The sequence below is a fragment of the Rhipicephalus sanguineus genome, chromosome 5, assembly GCF_013339695.2.
Source record: "Rhipicephalus sanguineus isolate Rsan-2018 chromosome 5, BIME_Rsan_1.4, whole genome shotgun sequence".
Lineage (NCBI taxonomy): Eukaryota > Metazoa > Arthropoda > Arachnida > Ixodida > Ixodidae > Rhipicephalus > Rhipicephalus sanguineus.
In genome coordinates, this window is record NC_051180.1 from 183,209,481 (window position 1) to 183,230,449 (window position 20,969).

The 20,969-nt window shown below is 42.6% G+C and overlaps 1 protein-coding gene across 1 annotated transcript in view; it reads left to right on the forward strand.

Moving 5' to 3' along the window:
- The window catches only part of LOC119394495 (protein zwilch homolog), a 66,398-nt gene that overhangs the window by 4,529 nt on the left and 40,900 nt on the right, over nucleotides 1-20,969 (forward strand). The window contains exons 5-12 of the mRNA XM_037661802.2: nucleotides 336-493; nucleotides 3,453-3,538; nucleotides 9,963-10,115; nucleotides 12,904-12,975; nucleotides 13,750-13,843; nucleotides 16,988-17,140; nucleotides 17,309-17,388; nucleotides 20,184-20,340. Coding sequence (XP_037517730.1) covers nucleotides 336-493; nucleotides 3,453-3,538; nucleotides 9,963-10,115; nucleotides 12,904-12,975; nucleotides 13,750-13,843; nucleotides 16,988-17,140; nucleotides 17,309-17,388; nucleotides 20,184-20,340 — 953 coding nt within the window. The remainder of the gene's footprint in view (nucleotides 1-335; nucleotides 494-3,452; nucleotides 3,539-9,962; nucleotides 10,116-12,903; nucleotides 12,976-13,749; nucleotides 13,844-16,987; nucleotides 17,141-17,308; nucleotides 17,389-20,183; nucleotides 20,341-20,969) is intronic.

A 20,969-nucleotide genomic window follows, 5' to 3' on the forward strand; every position in this document is an offset into this window, starting at 1 on the left:
AGGATGGCATGGAGATATGTAGCAGCTATCACGCACTGTGAAAAAATTGCAGTTCTTTAAGGCCTCCCACTGCAGCATCTGTCAGTGTACCTTGTCACTTTAAGAATGTTAGTAACCCTATCAATTAACTTGTTTACATATGCAATTGTTTTTTTGCATGTGAACTTGGCGCAGTGTGGTTTAACGAACAGGTGTCCGACTGACTGGTGTGCCGGAACCTAATGTCTGTTGTCCCAGAACCTAATGAAGGCAGCAGATAATACTGCCACTGATTCATTAGGTTTTATCAAACAAGGAAATAAATCCTTCGATGCATTCTTTTTCTGTTTTGCCAGGACGCTCCTGAATGCGATAGTGAACATGCTGCAGAGCTACAAGACGGAGATGGACCCAGTGTGGGTGGCCTGCGATGGCACCGATCCCCAGTACACGGCGTACCTGGGATACTTTGTTGAAGGAGTCTTTGGCACAAACGTCACAGTCTCCTGCCGGGGTAAGATGGCTTGGGCCACTCCATTGTTTAGCGAAAGGGTGGGCAGCACTACAGAATGAATAGTCTTGGAAATTGCGCTGTTGCCCTGAAGCCTAACTACTGCAGGCTAACCCTGGGTGCTTTCTATCACCCACCCAACAGCATTTATGGCGGATGTTCGTGACACTCTTCTCATTGTAACAATGCGCTAGTTGTAATCTCCAGTCTTGTTGCTTGGTGACTAACTTTCTCGGTGTAGACTTATCTCCTAATCCATCTTCTAACTGTTCACTGTGGACGAGGAATCCATTTCTTTGTGCTCTTCGTTAAAGCTCGCCGTGATCGTGACCCAGACCACAAGAGTGGCCGATGCAGCAGCTAGTTTAATGACTTAATCTTAACCGCAAATCCAAAAGCTTGCTAAGAAATAAGTTATATTGGCTAAGTTGTCAGTTTTTTCTCTATTTTCTTCAGCAGCTCCTGTAAAAAAAGTAACCCAAGAATACTAACATATTGTGCAACTACCACAGTGTAGACTTGAATAAAATTAACAACTAACTCATTACATGCTTTACCATATTTTAAATTTGATTGACACTCTTCAGTAGAAAAAGCAAACTAGAAGTTGTTCAGAAACAAGGCTGTTGAGCTTCCTTCCTGTTTTTTCATACAATCCCCATGCACCATAATACTATAATGCATATCTCAGAAGGTTGTCAAATAAGAAAAAACGCAACCTTGTATTGTTCAGCAAGGGCATCATGCAGTTGGTACCACTGAAACTGGTTCTGGTCAGCTTTTCATGCTGACAATTTTGCCAAAAAAATGTGCCAAACATTGCTGTATTACAAATACTCTACCAAATGTCCTCTTAAAGGAACCGACAGCTGATTTTTCTCGACCCATGTTTTTACGGCGTGAGAGAAAGCTCACCCTTCGCAGTGTTTGTAGCTGCAGTAGTTAATCCCAAAAGTACGTAGTTATTTTACAAGCAGTATTTTTCGATCTGAAAGGCTCTAAACATGGACGCACCTTCCCTCCAGAAATGCTGAGAATTGATAGCGATGCCCCCAGCCCTTCTCGCGATTTGTGAAAGCTATCGTAGTTCTGCTTTCGCAGGAGTTCCTGTAACTATGCTTAACCACCTTTATTTATAGCTTTTCAAGTATTTTTGAAAATAACAAGCTGTTACAATGAGATGATGTACCATTATACACCTTCCCTGTATCTGTACCGCGTTGTGTGCGCATGCGTCCAAGGTTGCCTGCGCCTGTGTCATGGGTAGCTTGTCCCGGCGTCATTACTCTCTCGATGCACGAGCCAAGCCAAGTCATCGAAAACGTCACTACGCATATGCGAGGCCACGCCGAGTAGCAGCACACGTCATTTCTGAGACCAAGTGTAGGTAGCAAAACTATGTCGCTCCAAAATCTTAGCGACCTGGAAACTGCGTGCACGGTTGCATGAGCACGCTGAAAAGTTGCTCAAGGCGCACTGACGAGCATGGGATCATTACGTCACGAGAAGGCAGCGCCACTTTAATGCATACTACTAATGCAGGCCTATATGTACATTTTTATGGAGTAATACTTTTTAATATAAAGAAACAAACAATATTTCAATACTAACAAAAAAATTGTCTACCGCGTACAGCAATCAACGGTCACGTGGCCAGGTTCATCAGATAGTTCATGTTTTTGCCGCCAGAGGCGCCACAGGTCATTTTTCGCGACTTTCAATTAAGAAATACAAATGCAAATCCATCTCTCACGAAAAAAACAGGGTTTGTTTGAGTCAATGCGATGGACAATCTTTTCATCAGTAAAGTCATCTCATTTCATGTTCTGAGCAGTTGTCGGTCCCTTTAACCAGACCCAAGAAAATTTTAAATCTTGTTAATCCCATGGATATACTTAGGAGTCTCTTTATGAACTATGATGATGAATTGATATGTAATGGCAAAAGTGCAAATGTTTTCAACTATATGTCTTCAAGCTGCTTCTGAAGTGATTTGCCTAGCTCTAATGGTAGCATCGATATATTTGCACAGCGTGAAATTAACGAGTACAGATGAGAGGACACAACACAGGCACTGTTTTGTGTCCAACTAAATATATGTCGATGCTAAATCACCAGCTAGCCAATCTACTGTTCTAACAAGTTACTTTAGTCTTAACAATTTGTGTTGTATCCCATGGTGCTTGACGCAGGTGGTGTTGCTAAGGTCATAGAGAACCTTAAAGGGGTTATGAACCGCCGTTCAAGCTTGGTAAGAAAATGCATCTTGCTGATAGCAGACACTGCCATGAACGTCTCAGCCAAATCTTGCAGTTGTGCGCGGCAAGGAGAGCTTACAAGCGGAGCGTAATGTTGCCATTTTCTCAGGTGCCCTCTTTTCATATAGAGGCCTGTCCTCACTTGCTTCGGAGCTTCCAGCGCCTGTTGTGTGATGTTGAACAGCGGGTAGCATCCTATTGGCCAATAGCCTGCATAAATCAAGAGCAGCGTTTGGATCAGCTGCGCTTCTTGACATGGGGTGCCGGGGCTGCGCTCCATAGTCTGCTAACATTTACACAGTGAGCCACACTTGTGCGCAGGAATCACAATTGGAGAGAACGATTGCATTTCATCATGTGTGCTCAATGTCATGACGCATGCTGACGTAACTTCTGTCCACTTTGCCATACCTCCCTTTGTAGATTCCAGCACTCTTGTTGCAACTAGAAAAGACAGAAAGCGCCTAAAACGTGTGACAAACCCCTGTAACTCCGCTTGTTCTTGACGGATTCGAGAAAGTTTTGCGGCAATCGATTTGTGAGGCAATGAACTCCGATAATGAGGTCATTCGGTGATTACTTGGAAGAGCAGTTCATGACCCCTTTGAGGCTGTGTAAGGCACTTGGGGCTGTTTTCAGGGCAGCAGACGTGTCATATTTGTGGTGGCCCTGTTTTGCACGTTTGTATATGTGCTTGTTTGCAGGTCCAATTGAAAGCAAGGAAGACTTGCCAAGCTTTGGCTGCATCCAGAGGAAACATTTCTGGGGATTGCACCAGTCACACACTCACGTAAGTGCTTTCTGCCATAATGCTTCATTCATGAAAAAGGCAGAGCCTGTGCTTGACTACTTTGTGTTTACAGTATACTCTCGATAATTCAAACTCTCGGTTAATTCATACAAATCTTACTTTTTGGTGGTTGGCCTGCTATGTTTTCAATGTATTTTAAAGCTGCTTAATTCATACTGCGCCAGTGCACAAATTTGGTTGATTCAAACTTTTTGCTTGATCATGCCTCGAAATATCTGCTGCCTTTGTTGCGTCTAGCTGAACATTTGTGTTTGTATGTCACATACAGTCGCAAGTAAAGCCGATTGCCTGCTTAAAAGACGGCCAAACTAGCCAAACCCTGTGCACCAACAATTGCATGTTGACTGAGGAAAACAAAAACAAAACTGAGATGGTCTGGCCTTGGTCTGTCGTGTACCAAACACGTTTTAAAGTCGCTTTCGCCGCGGTGCATTGGGGTCATGCGGGAAAGCATCCTACTAATGGGAAGGGGCTGCGAGCTGACACAGAACACAGCACATCTTGCCCCTTGATTACACACACGTGCAGCGTTGTATGATAACGAGTGCCAGTATGATCGCTGATGTCTAAAAACTTCACCGGCAATCATACTGCTGCGGCACTTAGAACCACCACAACTCTAGTGGGTATGTTTCCCCTAGTCATATTTATGAGAACTTCTGATAAGTCAAACTTCTGGTAATTCAAACAAAATCCTGAGGTCCCTCCAGTTTGAATTATCTCATAATTCAAACCGTAGTCCACTGTAGTTTCGATACGTGCAGGCTCCACAAGACGTTACGCTAGAGACTAGCATGACAACCCTGAGAACAAGTAGCTATACAGCAAGAAGACTGATTCAAGCTGACAGTCAAATGACTTTATAATTAGGCACTTTGGACCTCCACATATTTTTTATTTTATTTTGAAGATTATGCAGTTTACCAATTAGAGTAGGCTGAGTGTGTTCAGCAAAAGAAAACCTTTAATATATTAGACACTTAGTCCAGCTGTTCTTAGTGAAGTGGAGGGTCAACTTTCTGGTGCCCACTTGGTCCAGTACAATTTGTGACTGTAGTTGGCAATGGGGTACCGAGTATCACGGCATGCTCTGTAGTGTAAGCTGGGGTCAGTGCAAGATAAAGGCGTAAAGCGTCAAATGACTCCTTTGTTGTCCAGTTTTCTGGTTCATCTACAGGCTCTTCATCCCTTCCATCTTCTTTGAACTTTGCATACTTCCCCCTATGATGGCTTTGACATTGATCATCAGCTGTTTGCTAGCCTTTATGCATACCTTCTTCGTGAAATAATGTGCCACCATTTTCTATGTTTCCTTTTCTGAGATAGACAGTCTAGTGCTTAATATATTATGCTCTTTTTGACCCTACTGCGTTTTTCACGATATATGAAGACTTGGTAAAATGAATGCAATATAGGGCAAAGTTGGGCATCTTGGTTCATCTTAGAAGAGGTGAGAAATTGCATAAAAAATTAATGGCGGCTAAAAAGACATGGCACTAGCATTGGCTAACAACTGTCTTATGTTTATAGCATCATGCAGTAAATGAGTTCCAGAACCACATGCGATCTAGTACAGATCCTGCAACGCTTTTTCAACTAATCATAGAGTGAGAAGTTCATTGCCTCACCTATCTTTTGTCACAGAAATGTTTCGAATCCGTCAAGTGTAAGCAGAGCTGCAGAAATTTGTTGCAGGCGAGAGTGCCTTTTTTCTTCTTTTGCCTCGACAAGCGTGCTGGAAGCTACACTCACACGGGGGGTGGGGGGATGACTAGGAGTAGGCAACTGTATCAGCGTGCATCATGGTATTGAACGTTTCAGACCACTGGCATGTGGGGTCACCATGTGGTGGCTGTGGTAACTTTGCACCTCTAGAAGTGCTCTTGTTGTGCGAAAGTATGGCTGCGCTCCATGAGAACCTCGTGGGCACCAACTTGTTCCTGTGTTAGTTTGAATGACAGATAGTTGATAAATACTGATAGTGCACTTCGAAGAAGTTCCAGTTAGCTAAAAAAACAAGCGCCGTCTACCAAGGCGACCAACTTACAAGGTGCGTAGAAGAGAGTGAACGTGAGCTGGCAAATGTGCTGATGGTTTTGGAAACAATGGTGTGCGCCAGTAAGTGCTGTTGCAGTGGGCTCGGTGTGAGACAAGTGACTGACTGGTGTGCATAGTGTTTGAAACAGGATGGGCGTAGTACTCAACATGCCCAATGCTGCTGCACGTGAATGTAGGTGAAAACAAATAAACAGATGGCCGTTGGTTGAGACCGAAAGTACTAAGACCTTTCCAGTGTTTCTAAAGAAGGAAACAAGTATATTTTTAATTTATTGGACGACACTAGCAGTATCACATCGATGAAATGCACCCTTTCCTTGCACTCACTGGAATCACGTTGCAAAGCATCTCATCTCATACTTTTTGAAAAGATATTCAATCATCCAGTTTTGAAAGCTCACTTCGTTACGACCCCATCTTATCGCTGATCTCGTTTGGACCATCACCATCATTGGCTGTCACTCTAACACTTTCTGAAATCAAGACTTCGACGGATGCCCGTCTGGTCGGGAAGAATCATTGAATAAAAAGGCGAAGACGCCGACCACAAGAGAATAAAAAATGTAATAAGACGTTTCGGCACTCAGAACGGGAGCCTTGTTCACAGTGAGAGTGAAAGGCGGAAGCTAAGCGTTTAAATAGTCTACAGCACCTGACCTAAACGTCTTGCATATGCGGAGGGCAGACTACCGTTCATGCGGTTGAGTGTGCTGTTTCTCGTTTGTATCGTCAAAGATTCCAGATACAATCTAGAAGTCAAGTCCTTCTCAGTAGCGACGGCACGTGCTCTGCCCCACTCTATCTCATAATTTGAGGCTTGCGCATGCTCGGTGAGGGCGTTTGGTGACACCTCGTTTTTCACATCATTACTGTGCTGTTTCAGTCGTCACTCGAAGTTCCCGGATTCACCTATGTACACACTATCGCAGTTCGCGCACGGATCTTCGTACACAACACCAGGAAAGCACTCTTTTCCTAATTTGTCTCACATTCACGAGAGTGTGTTTCAGCTTGCACGTGCGTACATGAGCTACGTGTACGTCGTACTGGCGCAGAACACGGGCCAAAGTCTCACTAACGCCAGGCATGTAGGGTATACTGCATTTTTTCGAGCATTGTAACGGGGCTGTGGAAGGGCGCTCCAACTTGCATTCTATGGACAACACGAAGGAATCCGGGTAACCACTTCCAGACAGGTCATGGCACACACATTCCATGTCAGAGGATAGATAAACAGACTTGGTGCAAATCATGTGGGCATGCTGCACTAAAGATGACACGACAAACCTCTTGTGTGCTGCAGGGTGTACCGAATTAAAATGTAAATAACGGCCGGTGTGCATGCTCTTTCTAAAGACAGCGAAAGAGAGCCCAACACTGTCGCGTTTCACCAGAACATAGAGAAAGGGCAATTCTCCATTATTTTCTTCTTCAATGGTAAACTGAAGGGACTTTTCAATGAAATTCAGGCGGTGCGCAAACGGATTCAAATCTTCTTCCTTGTGAACTCGGAAGCAGTCATCGACGTAGCGAAGGAAAATCTTCGGGGCTGGAGTGAACGATGAGAGCGCTCGGCGTTCCACAGACTCTATTGTCAAATTGGCGGCAATGACCGAGATTGAAGCCCCCATGGCTGTGCCATGTACTTGTTTGTAAAATTCGCCTTTAAAAACAAAGTACGTGTTGGACAGACAGAAGTGTAGAAGTCTCACCAGATCTGGCACGTCAATAGGCGTTCTTTCGGCAAGAGTGGAGCCACATTCCAGGTCCTCCTTGCATACTTCAACTGCCAAATTAATGGGCACAATGGTGAAAAGTGACACCACGTCAAACGACACCACGACTTCACCGTCTTCTAAGGGCAGGTCCTTGACTTTTTCAATGAAGTGGCTAGAATTCTGGACGTGAGTGTCACTCTGACCGACCAGAGGAGACATCAGACGATGCAAGTAGCCAGAAAGGCTGTAGAGTGGTGACCGGGTGACTGGGGCTTCATCACTTAAATGATTGTGTAAGATGGAATAAGACAAGTCATGATTTGAAATGGAAATGATGTCGGAGGGAAGATGGTTCCAATGTTAGGACGTGCGTTGGACAAAGCAATACTAATAGAAATTGTTAGTGCGGCAACTAATGACATGTATCTTATGGTGATGGTCCAGGCGAGATGAGTGATAAGATGGGGTCGTAGCAAACTGAGCTTTCAAAACTGGATGATTGAATATCTTATGAAGAAGTACAAGACAAGAAGCTTTGTGATGTGATGACTGCAAGGAAAGGGTGCATTCTAGGGGTGTGCGAATATCAAATTTTTCGAATACGAATCGAATACGAATATCCACTTTCGAATATTGAATCGAATATCGAATATCAAAGAAAAAATGCCTCCACAGTAACAATATTTTATTTAACATGCAACACAACATACACTGCTATCTCCAGAACACAATGTCCAGGCTAGCACAATGCACATCACAACACAAGCAAATATCACGGCACAATGGAAGTAATGACTAGATGTTATCATGAAGAAATATGAGTTGCTCCACATGATCAGGCAGCAGGCGCTCCCTTCTAACAGAGACAACCCCCCCCCCCCCTGCCACTGAAAAGGCACGCTCGCTTGGAACAGAAGTGGCTGGTATAGGGAGGTACATGGGGCAAAGCTTTGCCAGACTGGGGTATCTGAAGGTGCCTACAGTCCGCCACCAGTCACATGGATCACTGTCTTTCTTCAGAAGTGGTCCCGCATAGTGAATGAACGGTAGTGCGGCACGTTACGGCCGCATAATATTGAAAATGTACGGTTACATGATTGCCAACAGCGCTGCACGTCGGAGATGCACCAGCAATAAATCATACGTATTGGGGCGCTCGTCGCAGGCAGATATCGTGCCTCCGTGTACTTCCAATGTTTATCGCTCCTCTCGGCAACGTTTTTAGCGATACGAACGCAGCAGAAATGTTGAAGACGAGTTATTTTATGCATGATAATCGAATCGCATATTCGAATTTTTCAAATATTCGAAGTTATCGAATAATCGAAACTTTTCGAATACACGATTTTCGAATCGAATACGAATATTTCTAATGTAATATTCGACGAATATTTGAAACTTTCGAATATTCGCACACCCCTAGTGCATTCCATTGACGTGATACTGCTAGTGCAATGGTAGTTAGATATGAAGTGTGCTACGTTATTCTGTACCATTTCAAGCAAGTGAGTTAAGTGCGATTGAATAGAGTCCCAAATAGAGCATGTGTATTCGAGTTTAAGGCGCTCTGGTGTTTTATACATTGTTAGTTTCATGGCTTGAGGGATGCGATTAACTTTGAGTTGTAGGTACCCTAGAGCATGGTTACTATTGTCAATAAGGTAGTTAATGTGATTTTTCCAGCTCAAGTCAGACGTTATGTGAATACCCAAATATTTTTATGAAGTAACAGCACCTAGAGAGTGTTATTTAGGGTACAGTTTGCAGGAGGTCCGGTAGTACTTGAAACACGTAAAACTTTACTTTTGTTAGTGTTCAGGTCCATGCACCAAGTTCTGCATCAGCTAGCAGTATTAGTAAAGACAGTTTGCAAAGAACTGACGTTGAAGTTACTTGAAATTTCACGGTAAACAATGCAGGTCATCTGCGAAAAGGTGAATCAAAGAGGTTACAACATGGAGTAAATCATTCTTATAAATAAGGAAAAAGTAAAGGGCCCAGTACAGAGCCCTGTGGCACCCTAGAGGTAACAGGAGATGAGATGAGTGTGAGCTAGAATTATTGGCAACAACGTACTATGAGCGATTAGTTAAAAAAAATTCACTCCAATTGAGGATGCTGCCATCAGTATTAAGGGTCCTAAGCTTGTAGAGTAATAGGTGACTGTTAATCTTGTCAAACGCCTTGCAAAAGTAAAAAATATACAATCAACCCACAAACCATGATCTAGAATGGCATGTAAGAAATGGTTAAAACAGAGCAACTGTGTTTCGCATAAAAATGATTTCCTAGATCCATGCTGCGACTTTTTAAAGAACAAGTTCTTGGTCTGTTCACTTTCTTTGTCCCTTACCATATGCTGCAACTCTATCTTGAGATAACAAAAATGCAAGTTTGATTCTTGGACTTGCCACTAATAAAGCCAAACCTCCACGTAACAAACACAGATATAACAAGATTTTTTACTATAAAAAATGAAAATCTGTTATGTTTGTTTCCAATTACAGCATGAAACAAATGAATGTTATTGGATATTATGGCAGTGTATTGATGCCAAATGAGACTTCGTCATAGTTCAGTGTGACTTATTAATAAATGTTCAGGTTAATGTGCATCTTATTATGCAGACGATTACGCAAGTGGATGCGAAGTACGACGTCCTGCGCCACTACGACCCCTCACAGCAAAGCAGCCGTGAGGACATCATGGTCCTTGAATGCTCCTGGCAAAAGGCTGCTGTGCTGCAGCAACCACCAAGTGCCGATGCAGCCTGCCATCTTGTACGTGTTTCGCTTGCAATGTTGCCACAAAGTAACATGGATGTTTCAGCAAACATTCTTGTGCCTTACTAAAGAATGCAGCTTACAAGTATGCATAGCGGGAGCATGAATGCATTTTGCCACGCATTTTTGAGGCATCTTTAAGTTGGTGCAAGGAACGAGATGCAGTTGAACCTCTTTGTAATTGAGTCAGTAAAAATTATAATTTACTTTCCTCAATTGTCTAAATTTGTTTTCTCAGCCTTTCTTGGCTGCACCAGTAAAAGTTCGTTATATGGAAATTGTAGTTAAGGACGCTTTGTTGTATTGAAATTCAAATGTGTCTTCTATGGTCACAAAGTTACAAAAAGTTAAGTACTTTCTTATATTGGGAATTTCCTTATGCATTTAAAACTCTGTGTAACAAGTTTCGTAAAATGGTACTTTGTTGTATCAAAACCTCATTATAGTATTTAATTTTGATGCATTATGCAGCTGTAGTTGCTGGCTAGTTTTTTTCCTTTTTGCATGAACAGGGCAGCACAATAGAAACTGACTTCCATAAAAAAAATCTGTTTTGTGGAATCTTAGGTTGGGTTACCATATTTACAGTTTGTCCTCACCATGTGGCACCATGACACGCAGAAAGCTGAAATACAGGCACAGCACAGTGGTAATCAGTGTGAGCTAAACAATCACACTTAATTTGCCTCTGCAGCTTGCCACCAAAACCTCAGTTATCACCTCGAGTGGTACGACACTGCTCTACACTCAGTCCGACGAATGTGCAGTGTTGAAACCCTTTGCAGGCCTGCCGCAAGAGAGCTTCAGTTCAAAATAACATGAAAGGAAACTGACAAGCTGAATTTTTACACTGCTTTAATTTTATTATCAGTTTTATTATAGAACACCCACATAATTTTAAAGGAGTTAATAGTGGTGGATAGCAGTGAGTAGCTAAAAAAAATTGGGTTGGTGGCATTAAAACATGCTGCAGCATTGAACTCACTGAAAAAGCTTTTGTATGAGGTAAAAGGGCCATGTTATTTCCGATTGCTCTTGCTGGGCACTTATCCTCTTCTTCGGCAAGTCGGGGATAGCTTCTTTTGACTTGGAGATCGTAGAAAGCTAACTGAGTAGCAACTCTTCTTGAGGTCATTAAAGGGACTGTCTACCGTCCTTCATCGCTTTTCTGTTTTGTACCGTAATAGAAAGCGTACCGTCTGAAATGTCCAACATTGCAGCGGTTTCTCTGGAAAGTGCGTAGAAATTTTTAAAACAGAATTTTTCAATCTGTGTTCGGTCTTCTTCTATTGGCGTGAAACATGCCTACAACACTGGTTTGTGGACGCTATAACGATTGTAGTGCCGGTAAAAATTAAAACCGAAAGCACATGTGATTTCTGTAGGTTTACTTTATTTTCGCTGAACACTATTGTGATGAATGTAACAGTCGTTTTCAGCACGCTAGCGGTTAAACGAAGCCTTATTATACGATTACAGAACACTTGTTCTGCTGTAATCGCAGTCTATGTATTTATTTTAGCACTGCTGCCGCAATCCAAGCCTAGTTGATTCATTAAAAAGAGACGATAAATGCACGCCTTCACAGCGCAGCGCATGTAAGACATCCAAACAACAATACAGCGGCACAGTACGACCAGCGCGGAGGACCACATGGCATAGCGCATGAGTTGAAGCAGACGAAATTGAAGACGGCGCCGCAAGCAGTGCCACCGGGCGCCTTTTTGGATGCGTGAGAAAAAAAAAAGGAAAAAATTACTCTCTGACGCAACCGAAAGCTGCCTCAAGTGCGTTAAATACAATTTCAAGTTATACATATTTGTTTTTAAGCAAAATGAGTCTACCTGTGAGGATTTCTTGTCCTACCAGTAGATTGGCCACATCGCTGTTGGGTGACGCTAGTGGTCATTCCTTCACGATTTTCAACATCAAGTTAAAAATATAATTCCTTTTTTATGGGGCAAAAACAGGCTTGTTACCGCCGATGTGACGAATGATCTTCTCATTTTCACCACAATCAGAAAACTTTTCAGAGCGGTAGACAGTCCCTTTAACAAGATGCTGCTATCCATTTCCTGAATGTTTGCGATTGCTTGCAAGATTTAGTGTTTAGTATTATACTACCGCCTCTACGACTGCTCATGCTAGTTCCTTGCCACATGGTGACAACAGAAACAACAAATTGGGTGCTGATGCGAGAGTCACGGGAAGGCACTCACAGAGCTGTGCCGGTTGTAGAGTGTGCAATTCGATATGCTAAGTGCTCACATGCATGCTACTCCGCACGCGAGGACATGACCATTCAGGTTCTCCTTTGCCCTCTGCTGCTGGTGGAAGAGACGCTGCTCTGTTGTGCAGCATGAAATATGGAATTTTAGAGAAAGTACAAATGATGATAGCTTCATTATCTTCATTGGTATGATATAACCAGCTTCATTATAACGAGATCTGACTGTACAACATATTTTATAATACGTACTTGGTGTTAATTATTGACTATTACAATACTTTTAATATATTTGTCATTTGTTCACACGCTGATCTCTGCTGCTGCTGCAAATGATGTGTCATAAATCGAATCTGAAAATGGATCTGTGTGTGTGCTGTGCTGTTTTCAGCAATCGGATGTAGTGTCCTTTTTGCCTGATGTTTTGCGGTGTCTTTGTTATGACTGAAGCTTGATAATGGTGCACATTTTTTTGTTCATAAAGTTATTTGCTCGTGTCGCTAAAATGATAAAAATGGCTTCTGTCTGTACTCATGTATGATGTTTCTGTTCTTTCAGAATGTCCAAATCTTGCCTGGAAATGAACGCAGTCCTGCACGATCTGTGTACAAAGAAATGAGATTTGTCAAGGTGTGGAAAGAATTTATGTATTTCTTTTACTTGCACATACTGCACTTAAACTTTGATATAACAGTCGGTAAGAACGTCATTTTATTCACTTAGTGAAAACTTCATTGAATTGAATTTCATCCTTTTATGCAAAGAGCAGTTGCCATAGGATTCATCTTTAAATGGAAAGTGCTCCAAGAATATTTGAATACGGTAGTACAAAAAAAAAAAACTAATTTCAATAACGCAAAAACTCAATTTTTCTGAACTTGAGATTCAGTGGCCACAATTTCCTGTCTTCGCTGGTCATCCAGGGCTGCGCTGTAAAGAGCGGCTTGCCACTGGGAGGAATTTAGTTTTCTAGGTAGACTGGGCTGGGGCGTTGAGTGGAGGGACGTTCTAGAATACAGTGGTTAGTTTCTCTAGCAATTGTGAGCTTGGAATTCCTTTCAAGTACAGGAACTGTGACCAACTCTTAACAGCTTACATTTTACAACATAAATACATTGATGTAAGTGTGCATACGTGTGTGTCACACATAAAACCAGAGAATTTAATTTTATGGTGTTCCACTGCTTAGTGCAAGATTGCTGGTTCTGTTTCCCGGAAATGTAACTGCATCTAAAAAGCACATGTAGGTTTAGTATTTAGGTGCCCATTAAAGCGGTTGAAGTAAACCTGGAGCTTTTCACTTCGGTGTCTCCCTTGTCATGCTTTGCGGCATTAAACTCTACAAGTTTTGAAGAGCAACGATCTTGTCATCATCTGGCTGACTGTTGTGCTCTTGTGTTCCAGAAACTTGTCGAATGCCTGACCTCGGGAGCAGTTGCGTGGGCACCAGATCTTAATGGGCCAACTCTCATTGACAAGGTGAAAACGCTGCTGCAAGGTCAGTGCACAGCCATTTTGCAAATGCTTCTCTCTTACTGCAGGCTTCTTATTTCTAATTTCATCGGTTAACTTTTCAGAAATGCAACGCACGTGGTGCAGTTGAACCTGTTTAGCAGTTATATAGGTACTTCATGGCAACATTTGCAATGGCATCGCATTAATTTCTTTGTTGGCATTCACAGCAGACAGCAGGAGACACAAATTTATGCTTGGGGGTTGGTGCATGGTTGCACTGCATTTCAAGGAGGCATGGTACTCACGGATTGAAACACTTTCTACCGCCTTCAGTTTGCGTCGTGCTGGCGTAATTTTAACTCGAAACACTTACATCACACTCCACATTATCTTTAGCGGCCTGATTTGTGGTGACATCACGTGCTTATCGTGAGCAGTTGCGCATACCAGTTGTTCTAGTGCCTGGTACCACTTGATATCAAGGCGTGGCCCTGTCTCTTTCTGTGTCCTTGTATTTTTCACACTGTTTCGAACCCATGAAGCCTTACCAACAAGCTGAGACCCTTTTAAAGTTATAGTAAACGTTCTGATGTTGCATTTCAAGCTACGAGTACTGTACGTATCCACAATGTTTTCAATGGCTGTTTTGGAGGTGAGCACTTGTCTCAAGACTGGCCATTGTTTTACTGTACTAAGCACTCAGTATTGGCACCGCGAACGCCATTGTCTACGTGCGCAGAACACTTGCCCGTTGATGCCGACACATCCGCTGCCGAGTCACGCGAACTCTAAGGAGTGTGATTGCATCCTCAAAGTTATAAAAAGGACGGAGAATAGGTGCATCTTCTGCTGAATGTCAAACCAGCGATGCCAAATCCTCATGTGATGCCTGCCGAGTGGTGCACAAACGGCGCAGACAGTTGCTGCATGACAACTGACCCCAACGAGCACCGTTGACTGCTGTACTGCATACCGTATTTACTCGAATCTAGGCCGCCCTCGACTGTAGGCCGACCTCCGAAATTCGCAAGGCCAGAAAAAAAAAACTTAATCATGGTACTCGAATCTAAGCCAACCCCCCACTTTTGCACATCGTTTTTTCGAAAAAAACATAGACTTAGATTCGAGTAAATACGGTAGTTCAGCCCAACTTGTTGCTGCCGGTGGGTACTGAAGAAGAACAACGTTGCTTGTTGGGCGAGTTGGAACGAGTCAGTCATAACGTAGTTCAGCGCAAAAAACAGGCAACAGACGAGCGAGAGGACAAGGACACAGCGCATTCTTCCAACTAAAGTTTATTGGATTGCGACGCATGTATATATACACACAGGGAAAGCAAGAAAAGATAAAAGAAAAAAAACAGGAAGTAAAAACCGAAAGGTGAAAAGAAGAAAAGTGCCGATAAGTCACACACGTGTGCCAACACCGCCCCCCTTCCCATTACTCGCCAAAAACAAAAGCTCTTTGTCAGAAAGATGCAAGGAAGGCATGCTTACGCATGCGTCCCCAGACCGTTTAATTTCCTCAGCCTCGATGATTTCCCTCACCCTTGATTGATGATTTCCCTCACCCTTGCACGCAGTCGGGACCAAAGGGTGAGGGAAATCATCGAGGCTGAGGAAATTAAACGGTCTGGGGACGCATGCGTAAGCATGCCTTCCTTGCATCTTTCTGACAAAGAGCTTTTGTTTTTGGCGAGTAATGGGAAGGGGGGCGGTGTTGGCACACGTGTGTGACTTATCGGCACTTTTCTTCTTTTCACCTTTCGGTTTTTACTTCCTGTTTTTTTTCTTTTATCTTTTCTTGCTTTCCCTGTGTGTATATATACATGCGTCGCAATCCAATAAACTTTAGTTGGAAGAATGCGCTGTGTCCTTGTCCTCTCGCTCGTCTGTTGCCTGTTTTTTGCGCTGAACTACGTTATGACTGAAGAAGAAAACGCATTGTTTGTGGTTTTCTTCTCCATGACGTCTGCCTAGAGTGAAGCTTCCTTGACAGCAAGCTTGCATCAAAATCTGTTGGATATTGTGGAGGCCAACTACGAAGCAATTCCCAACAAGTCACTCTTCTCTGTTGGGTAAATTGTAGTCGCAGCACTTGACTTGGCAGATCAATTCTGTGTAGTAAGCCTTCCTGGTCTTGTCCAGCTGTTGAACTCGTTGACAACCGGAGGTATCGTGCACCTCTGTCACCTTTTGTGTGAAGTCTGTGGGAAGCAATGCACCACATTGATGTATGGCAATTCTTTTTTTTAGTGGGAGCGATACCAGCTAGAGGGTCACCCTTCCTTGCTGAAAAAATTTAAGTTGTTGAGCAGACAAAGTGCTGTTTTGCCTCTCCAGAATTATGCTTTCTTAGGCCTACTTCATTGCACCCTTCATTGTCTGCCAGTTGCCCTTGAAGGGGATCCCACTTCTGTCACCATGTGGGGTTCACTACTTGGAAGACCCACTCAAGCTCATCAGGACAACTTTGATATGGCCACAATGACTGCTTGGAATGAGCTCTGTCCCATTACTCTCTGACAATCCACATACTCGGAGGGCGCCACCCACTGCCTTGTGGGAATAGTAAACTCTACAGGGATGCCTCAATTCCAGGCTACCATGGATGATAATGCATTTCTGAGCAGCTGACAGATTTCTATAGTCGGGGAACTATGGGTGCAGCATGCATTTTGCGAGGCTGGCATATTGAAGTTGGCGCCAAACTGGTCCAGTTGTTTCAAGACTGGCTGCAGTGTCGGGTCTGTTGTCTATGCTTTGCCTCCTTCAATACGAAATCTTCCATCATCCTAGCAGACATTTGAACACTTGATAGCAATCACTGTGATGTGCAACATTGCTAGAGAAACATGTAACCAGTTTTGCATATTCCACTTCCTTCAGCTCTTCAGCTTTTCAAGAAGGCTCTAGAAAAAAAAACACCACTGCCTTCTTTGTCTGAAAGTAACGATTGTAAATGAACAAGATTGTCTTACCTTTACTTTGGTGCTGTGATTGTACTTTGTTGTAAACTATACGAGTGTTGCATAATGTGAATGTGTGAGAAGCTTGTCACGATTCCACTCTGTGCTTCCTTTTCTAGCATCTGTTCTCGAAAACAGTTTGGAAAGGCTCTACTGGATCTTTCTGCCGTGAGCTTTTGTTGTATGACAACGGTGTTTTTCTTTAATGCCAATGTGCAGGGTCCCGTAAGGGTAGTTATCGAGGAAAGTCAGGGACGCCATTTCCGGACGTCGGTTGGAACTCATCGGACTTTGACCTCTACATTGAGACAGTGGTCATGAGCAAGCGGCAGCCTGTGGATTTCACCGACGAGATGTGGAACGCTATGTCAGGTGCGGCACCGTTCACGCTACCCTCAGGAATGTGGATGATTATTTATCTACTATTTACTAAAGAGTCCCTCACGCGGTCCCCTAAGGCATTGTGTCAAACGTGACGGTTCCCTTACTGGCAGGAACCGGCTTTTCATTGGTCACATTCCTCCTCTCTTCTTGCGACAGGCTGTGGGACGTACCAGGAGCTCAAGGAAGGCTTCAGCATGATATTTCGCGCTGTGCAAGCTGGGGAGATCAAACCATTGGTGAGTAATGGCTTGAACTTTGTCCTGTCAAGACAAGTGAGAAGACATTTTGTTGCTTCTTCTAGACGTATGTGCACCGTTTTCACGGAGAGGAGGAGCGTAGCCTCGAACCGGTGCATTTCCATCACTCTCTCTCTCTACCGACATTACCTGTCAATGGTGCTGTGAATAATTATGCTGTTGCTGGTCGGCAATATTGTCAAAAAGCATTTGCTATAGCCTACTATCAGCAATACTCAGTTTGCTTAATTTATGAGCAATTTTATGGCGAAATAAAAATTATTTCAGCAGTGAAAATGCGGGAATATGTCTATCAATAATTTCATATTCAAAAGTAACCATTTATACCTTACAATTTACAGACCTAATTTTTGATATTTTTATTTTGAAATCACAAAATGCCATGTAAATTTGAAGTCGCACAATACCGTCAAATGTAACGATCTTGTTTCCTGTACACTTGAATAATTCAACTTAGTTGTTATGTGTCAGCCAAGAATTCTGGTGAAGGAGCGCAAGCATGTCAACTTTCTTGCCCTTCAACCTGCTCCTCACACTTGGGGAACCAAGTTTATGCTGCAATGAGTTGGTGCGGTTGATTTTATACTTTTGGTAGTAGTACTATCAAACTAGTTGTCGATAGTGCTATCGATAGTATTTTTTTCTACCACTTATTTTTATAGAACTCTCAATAAAACATACTATCTCCTAAAATTTTTGTTTTGCCGGTGTCCGGCACATAGGTTCCAAAATAAAATCCTGGACTTGGCAGAAATGCTACTTTGGCCTACGTTGAGATGTCTGTAGCACGCTAAGGTGGTCCAAGAAAAAATAAGCAGAAAACGACTTTGTCCACAGAGAGTTTAATCGAAGTAGTTTTTGTTTTAGTCGAGAAAAAAATGTTTCAAGTTTAGTCCCACCATTGCATTCATTTGCTATGGGGGCAATACAAACCAACTTAATTTGCTGCATAAAATAAAGAGAGGTAGCGCATTCAGAGCTCATGGTTTTCAGTTTATTTTGTTAGTACTTTATATTGTATATTATATATACCAAGGTGATAAAAGGCAGAGGTAAAAATACAACAGTGCTGTTGGCTTAGATGCCGCAATTCCCCCAATAATGAATCATGTTATACTTATTGCATGCGGCTCTGAGAATCATTTGGCGTCAAAATAAGTTAAGTCTTAACGTTAATGTAAACTACGTCTTTTTATTTTATGCAGCAAATTAATGCAATGGTGGGACTAAACTTCAGACATTTTTTCTCAACTAAAACTGCGATTAAATTTTCTGCGGACAAAGTCGTTATTATTCTCAGTTGTAAGCACTTTTCTGCTTATTTTTTCTTGGACCACCTTAGGGTGCTACAGATGTCTCAATATAGGCCAAAGTAGCGTTTTCACCACTTCAGGATTTTATTTTAGAGCCTGTACGCCACACACAGGCTAAACAAAAATTTCAGGAGATAGTACGTTTTATGGAGAGTTCTATAAAAATAATTTAAAATAATTTATGTGTTTATCTTTAATCGTCTCTTGTAAAAAAAATTCTGAAAACACTACAATTTACTCAACTTTACCTACACGCTAAGGAGTGAAAAATCTAAAGCTACTGTAAGGAACTCTCCTATAATTAAATCACGATGCTCTAAAAATGCAAAAAGCAAGTGTTGAAAGAATGCGTGCAACAATCGATTTATAGCTTTTTTTTTTGTCGTACCTGGATTTCCACCATTTCGTGAATTTCAAATGGCGCTCACTTGCCCAAAAAATTTTTGCCGCTCAGAAAATTTGGAAAAACACTCTAGAGCTAATGCCTATATGTGTGTAATTTTTTCAGATTTTTTAAGGAAATTGATTTTTGTTGAGTGCCACAGTTGGGACAGTTGGCGTGGAATATGACCGTTTTTCATTCGTTTGAGGTCTAGTCAAGTGTAGCTATTCAAAGCATCGCTCATCTCTTGTTTTCTCTGAGTTATTGATCCGTCAGCTGCAATGTTTTTTTGATGGGAATATATATCTGTATATATTTTAATTTGTAGTAAGTGTGGTTGGTTCATGAGTATTGAATGTTTATAAATACCATTGAAGTTTTTTGGGTTTGCCAGAAATTAGAAATTTCAATTAACAACGTTTTACTGTAGAAATCTGCTCCAAAACTAACTTGCATGACTCCAAAGCACACCTTTCGATGCTCCGAAACTGCTCCAAAGCAGTATTATTCTTGCTCCCTGAGCTGCTCCAAAAGACTGAATCCCGCTTCCGCCCCTGCCCATGACTGTGCATGCCAGTGCTATTTCACAGCGAATGTTTTGCTTCGCTCAGCACAGGCTCATAAAATTCAAAGGTTTAATCTTTACTTGTTTGGAAGCTGCATTCTTCGTCACAACCATGTGACTTTATATATGGTAAAAGCGTATCGGCATTCACCCGTTTTGTAGCATAAGCGCACAATCAATCTTATGGCTTAAGCCAAAATTACGTTGAACACGCAGGTGAGTGTTGTTCTACAAGTTTGCTTTAATTCACAAAGTTTGCTGCTAAGTTTTTTGTACAAGTCCACCTAGGACTTGTAGATTAGGTAGTTTGTAATATCTTCGTAGCAGCATAATAAGAATGCAATTAAAGACACACCAACACACACACAACTCTTATTTTCGCACGTGGCAAGGGAGTGGAAGGTGAGAGCGTGCTCTCTTGCATTCGTGCCGTTCTAGTTGAACTTTCGTGTGCTTAACTGTCGGTGGCGATGCAATAGTAGTGTCAAGAGTAGTGCCATCCAACTTCCTGCAGATCGTTCCCAAGAACGGAACCAAGGTGGGTGCGTACCTGCGAAACATGAGCCCGCATTTTCGGCCGGAGTGCACCATGGAGGGGCTGATGCCAGTGCGCATGCTGACTGAGATCGGCCTCCAGAAACTCCAGCGAGACTTCGTCAATATCTTTGTTGGTCAGTTGTTTACTCTCTCTCACACAACCACTCTTCAGTGGTGGTCCAACTGTGTTGCTTGCGCCATTTTGCTACTATCCTATTTCTCTGCACCTTGCTGCGCCCGCTCAAGTGCAGCTTGCGCCATCTGTGCCAAAGTTCACTATTCTGCTTGCCTAAATGGCAGCGGAGCGTTTCTGGCCCATAATATTCTTGTTCTGGCGCTACACTTTTCCATATGGCGACGGAAACCCCTTCCCATCTCCCTCTTGCCACCCATGTGATTTTTCTCATCTGCCTAACCACAGTATGTGATCTCCCTTATTGACCGTTCTGTATGTTGTCTGTAGTCATCGCTGTTGATGAGTAACTGGCGATAATAGTACACGTGGACAAGTAATTTTTTTTTCAGGGCCCCTGTGCGCATCGTAATGTAGCATATTCCGGCCATGTGGCTGCCATTTTACCAGTAGGTACCGCGTGCTGTAAATGGTGTCTTCATTTGAATGAAGATTCAAGTGTGCATATGTTCGAAATTTTAAAAATTGTCCATGTCAATCATGCTAAGCAAAGTTCTTGGGCATACCAACCATAACACTAAGCCTAAATAAATGCTAATGTGGTAGCTCACATCCAGTACGAAGTGATGC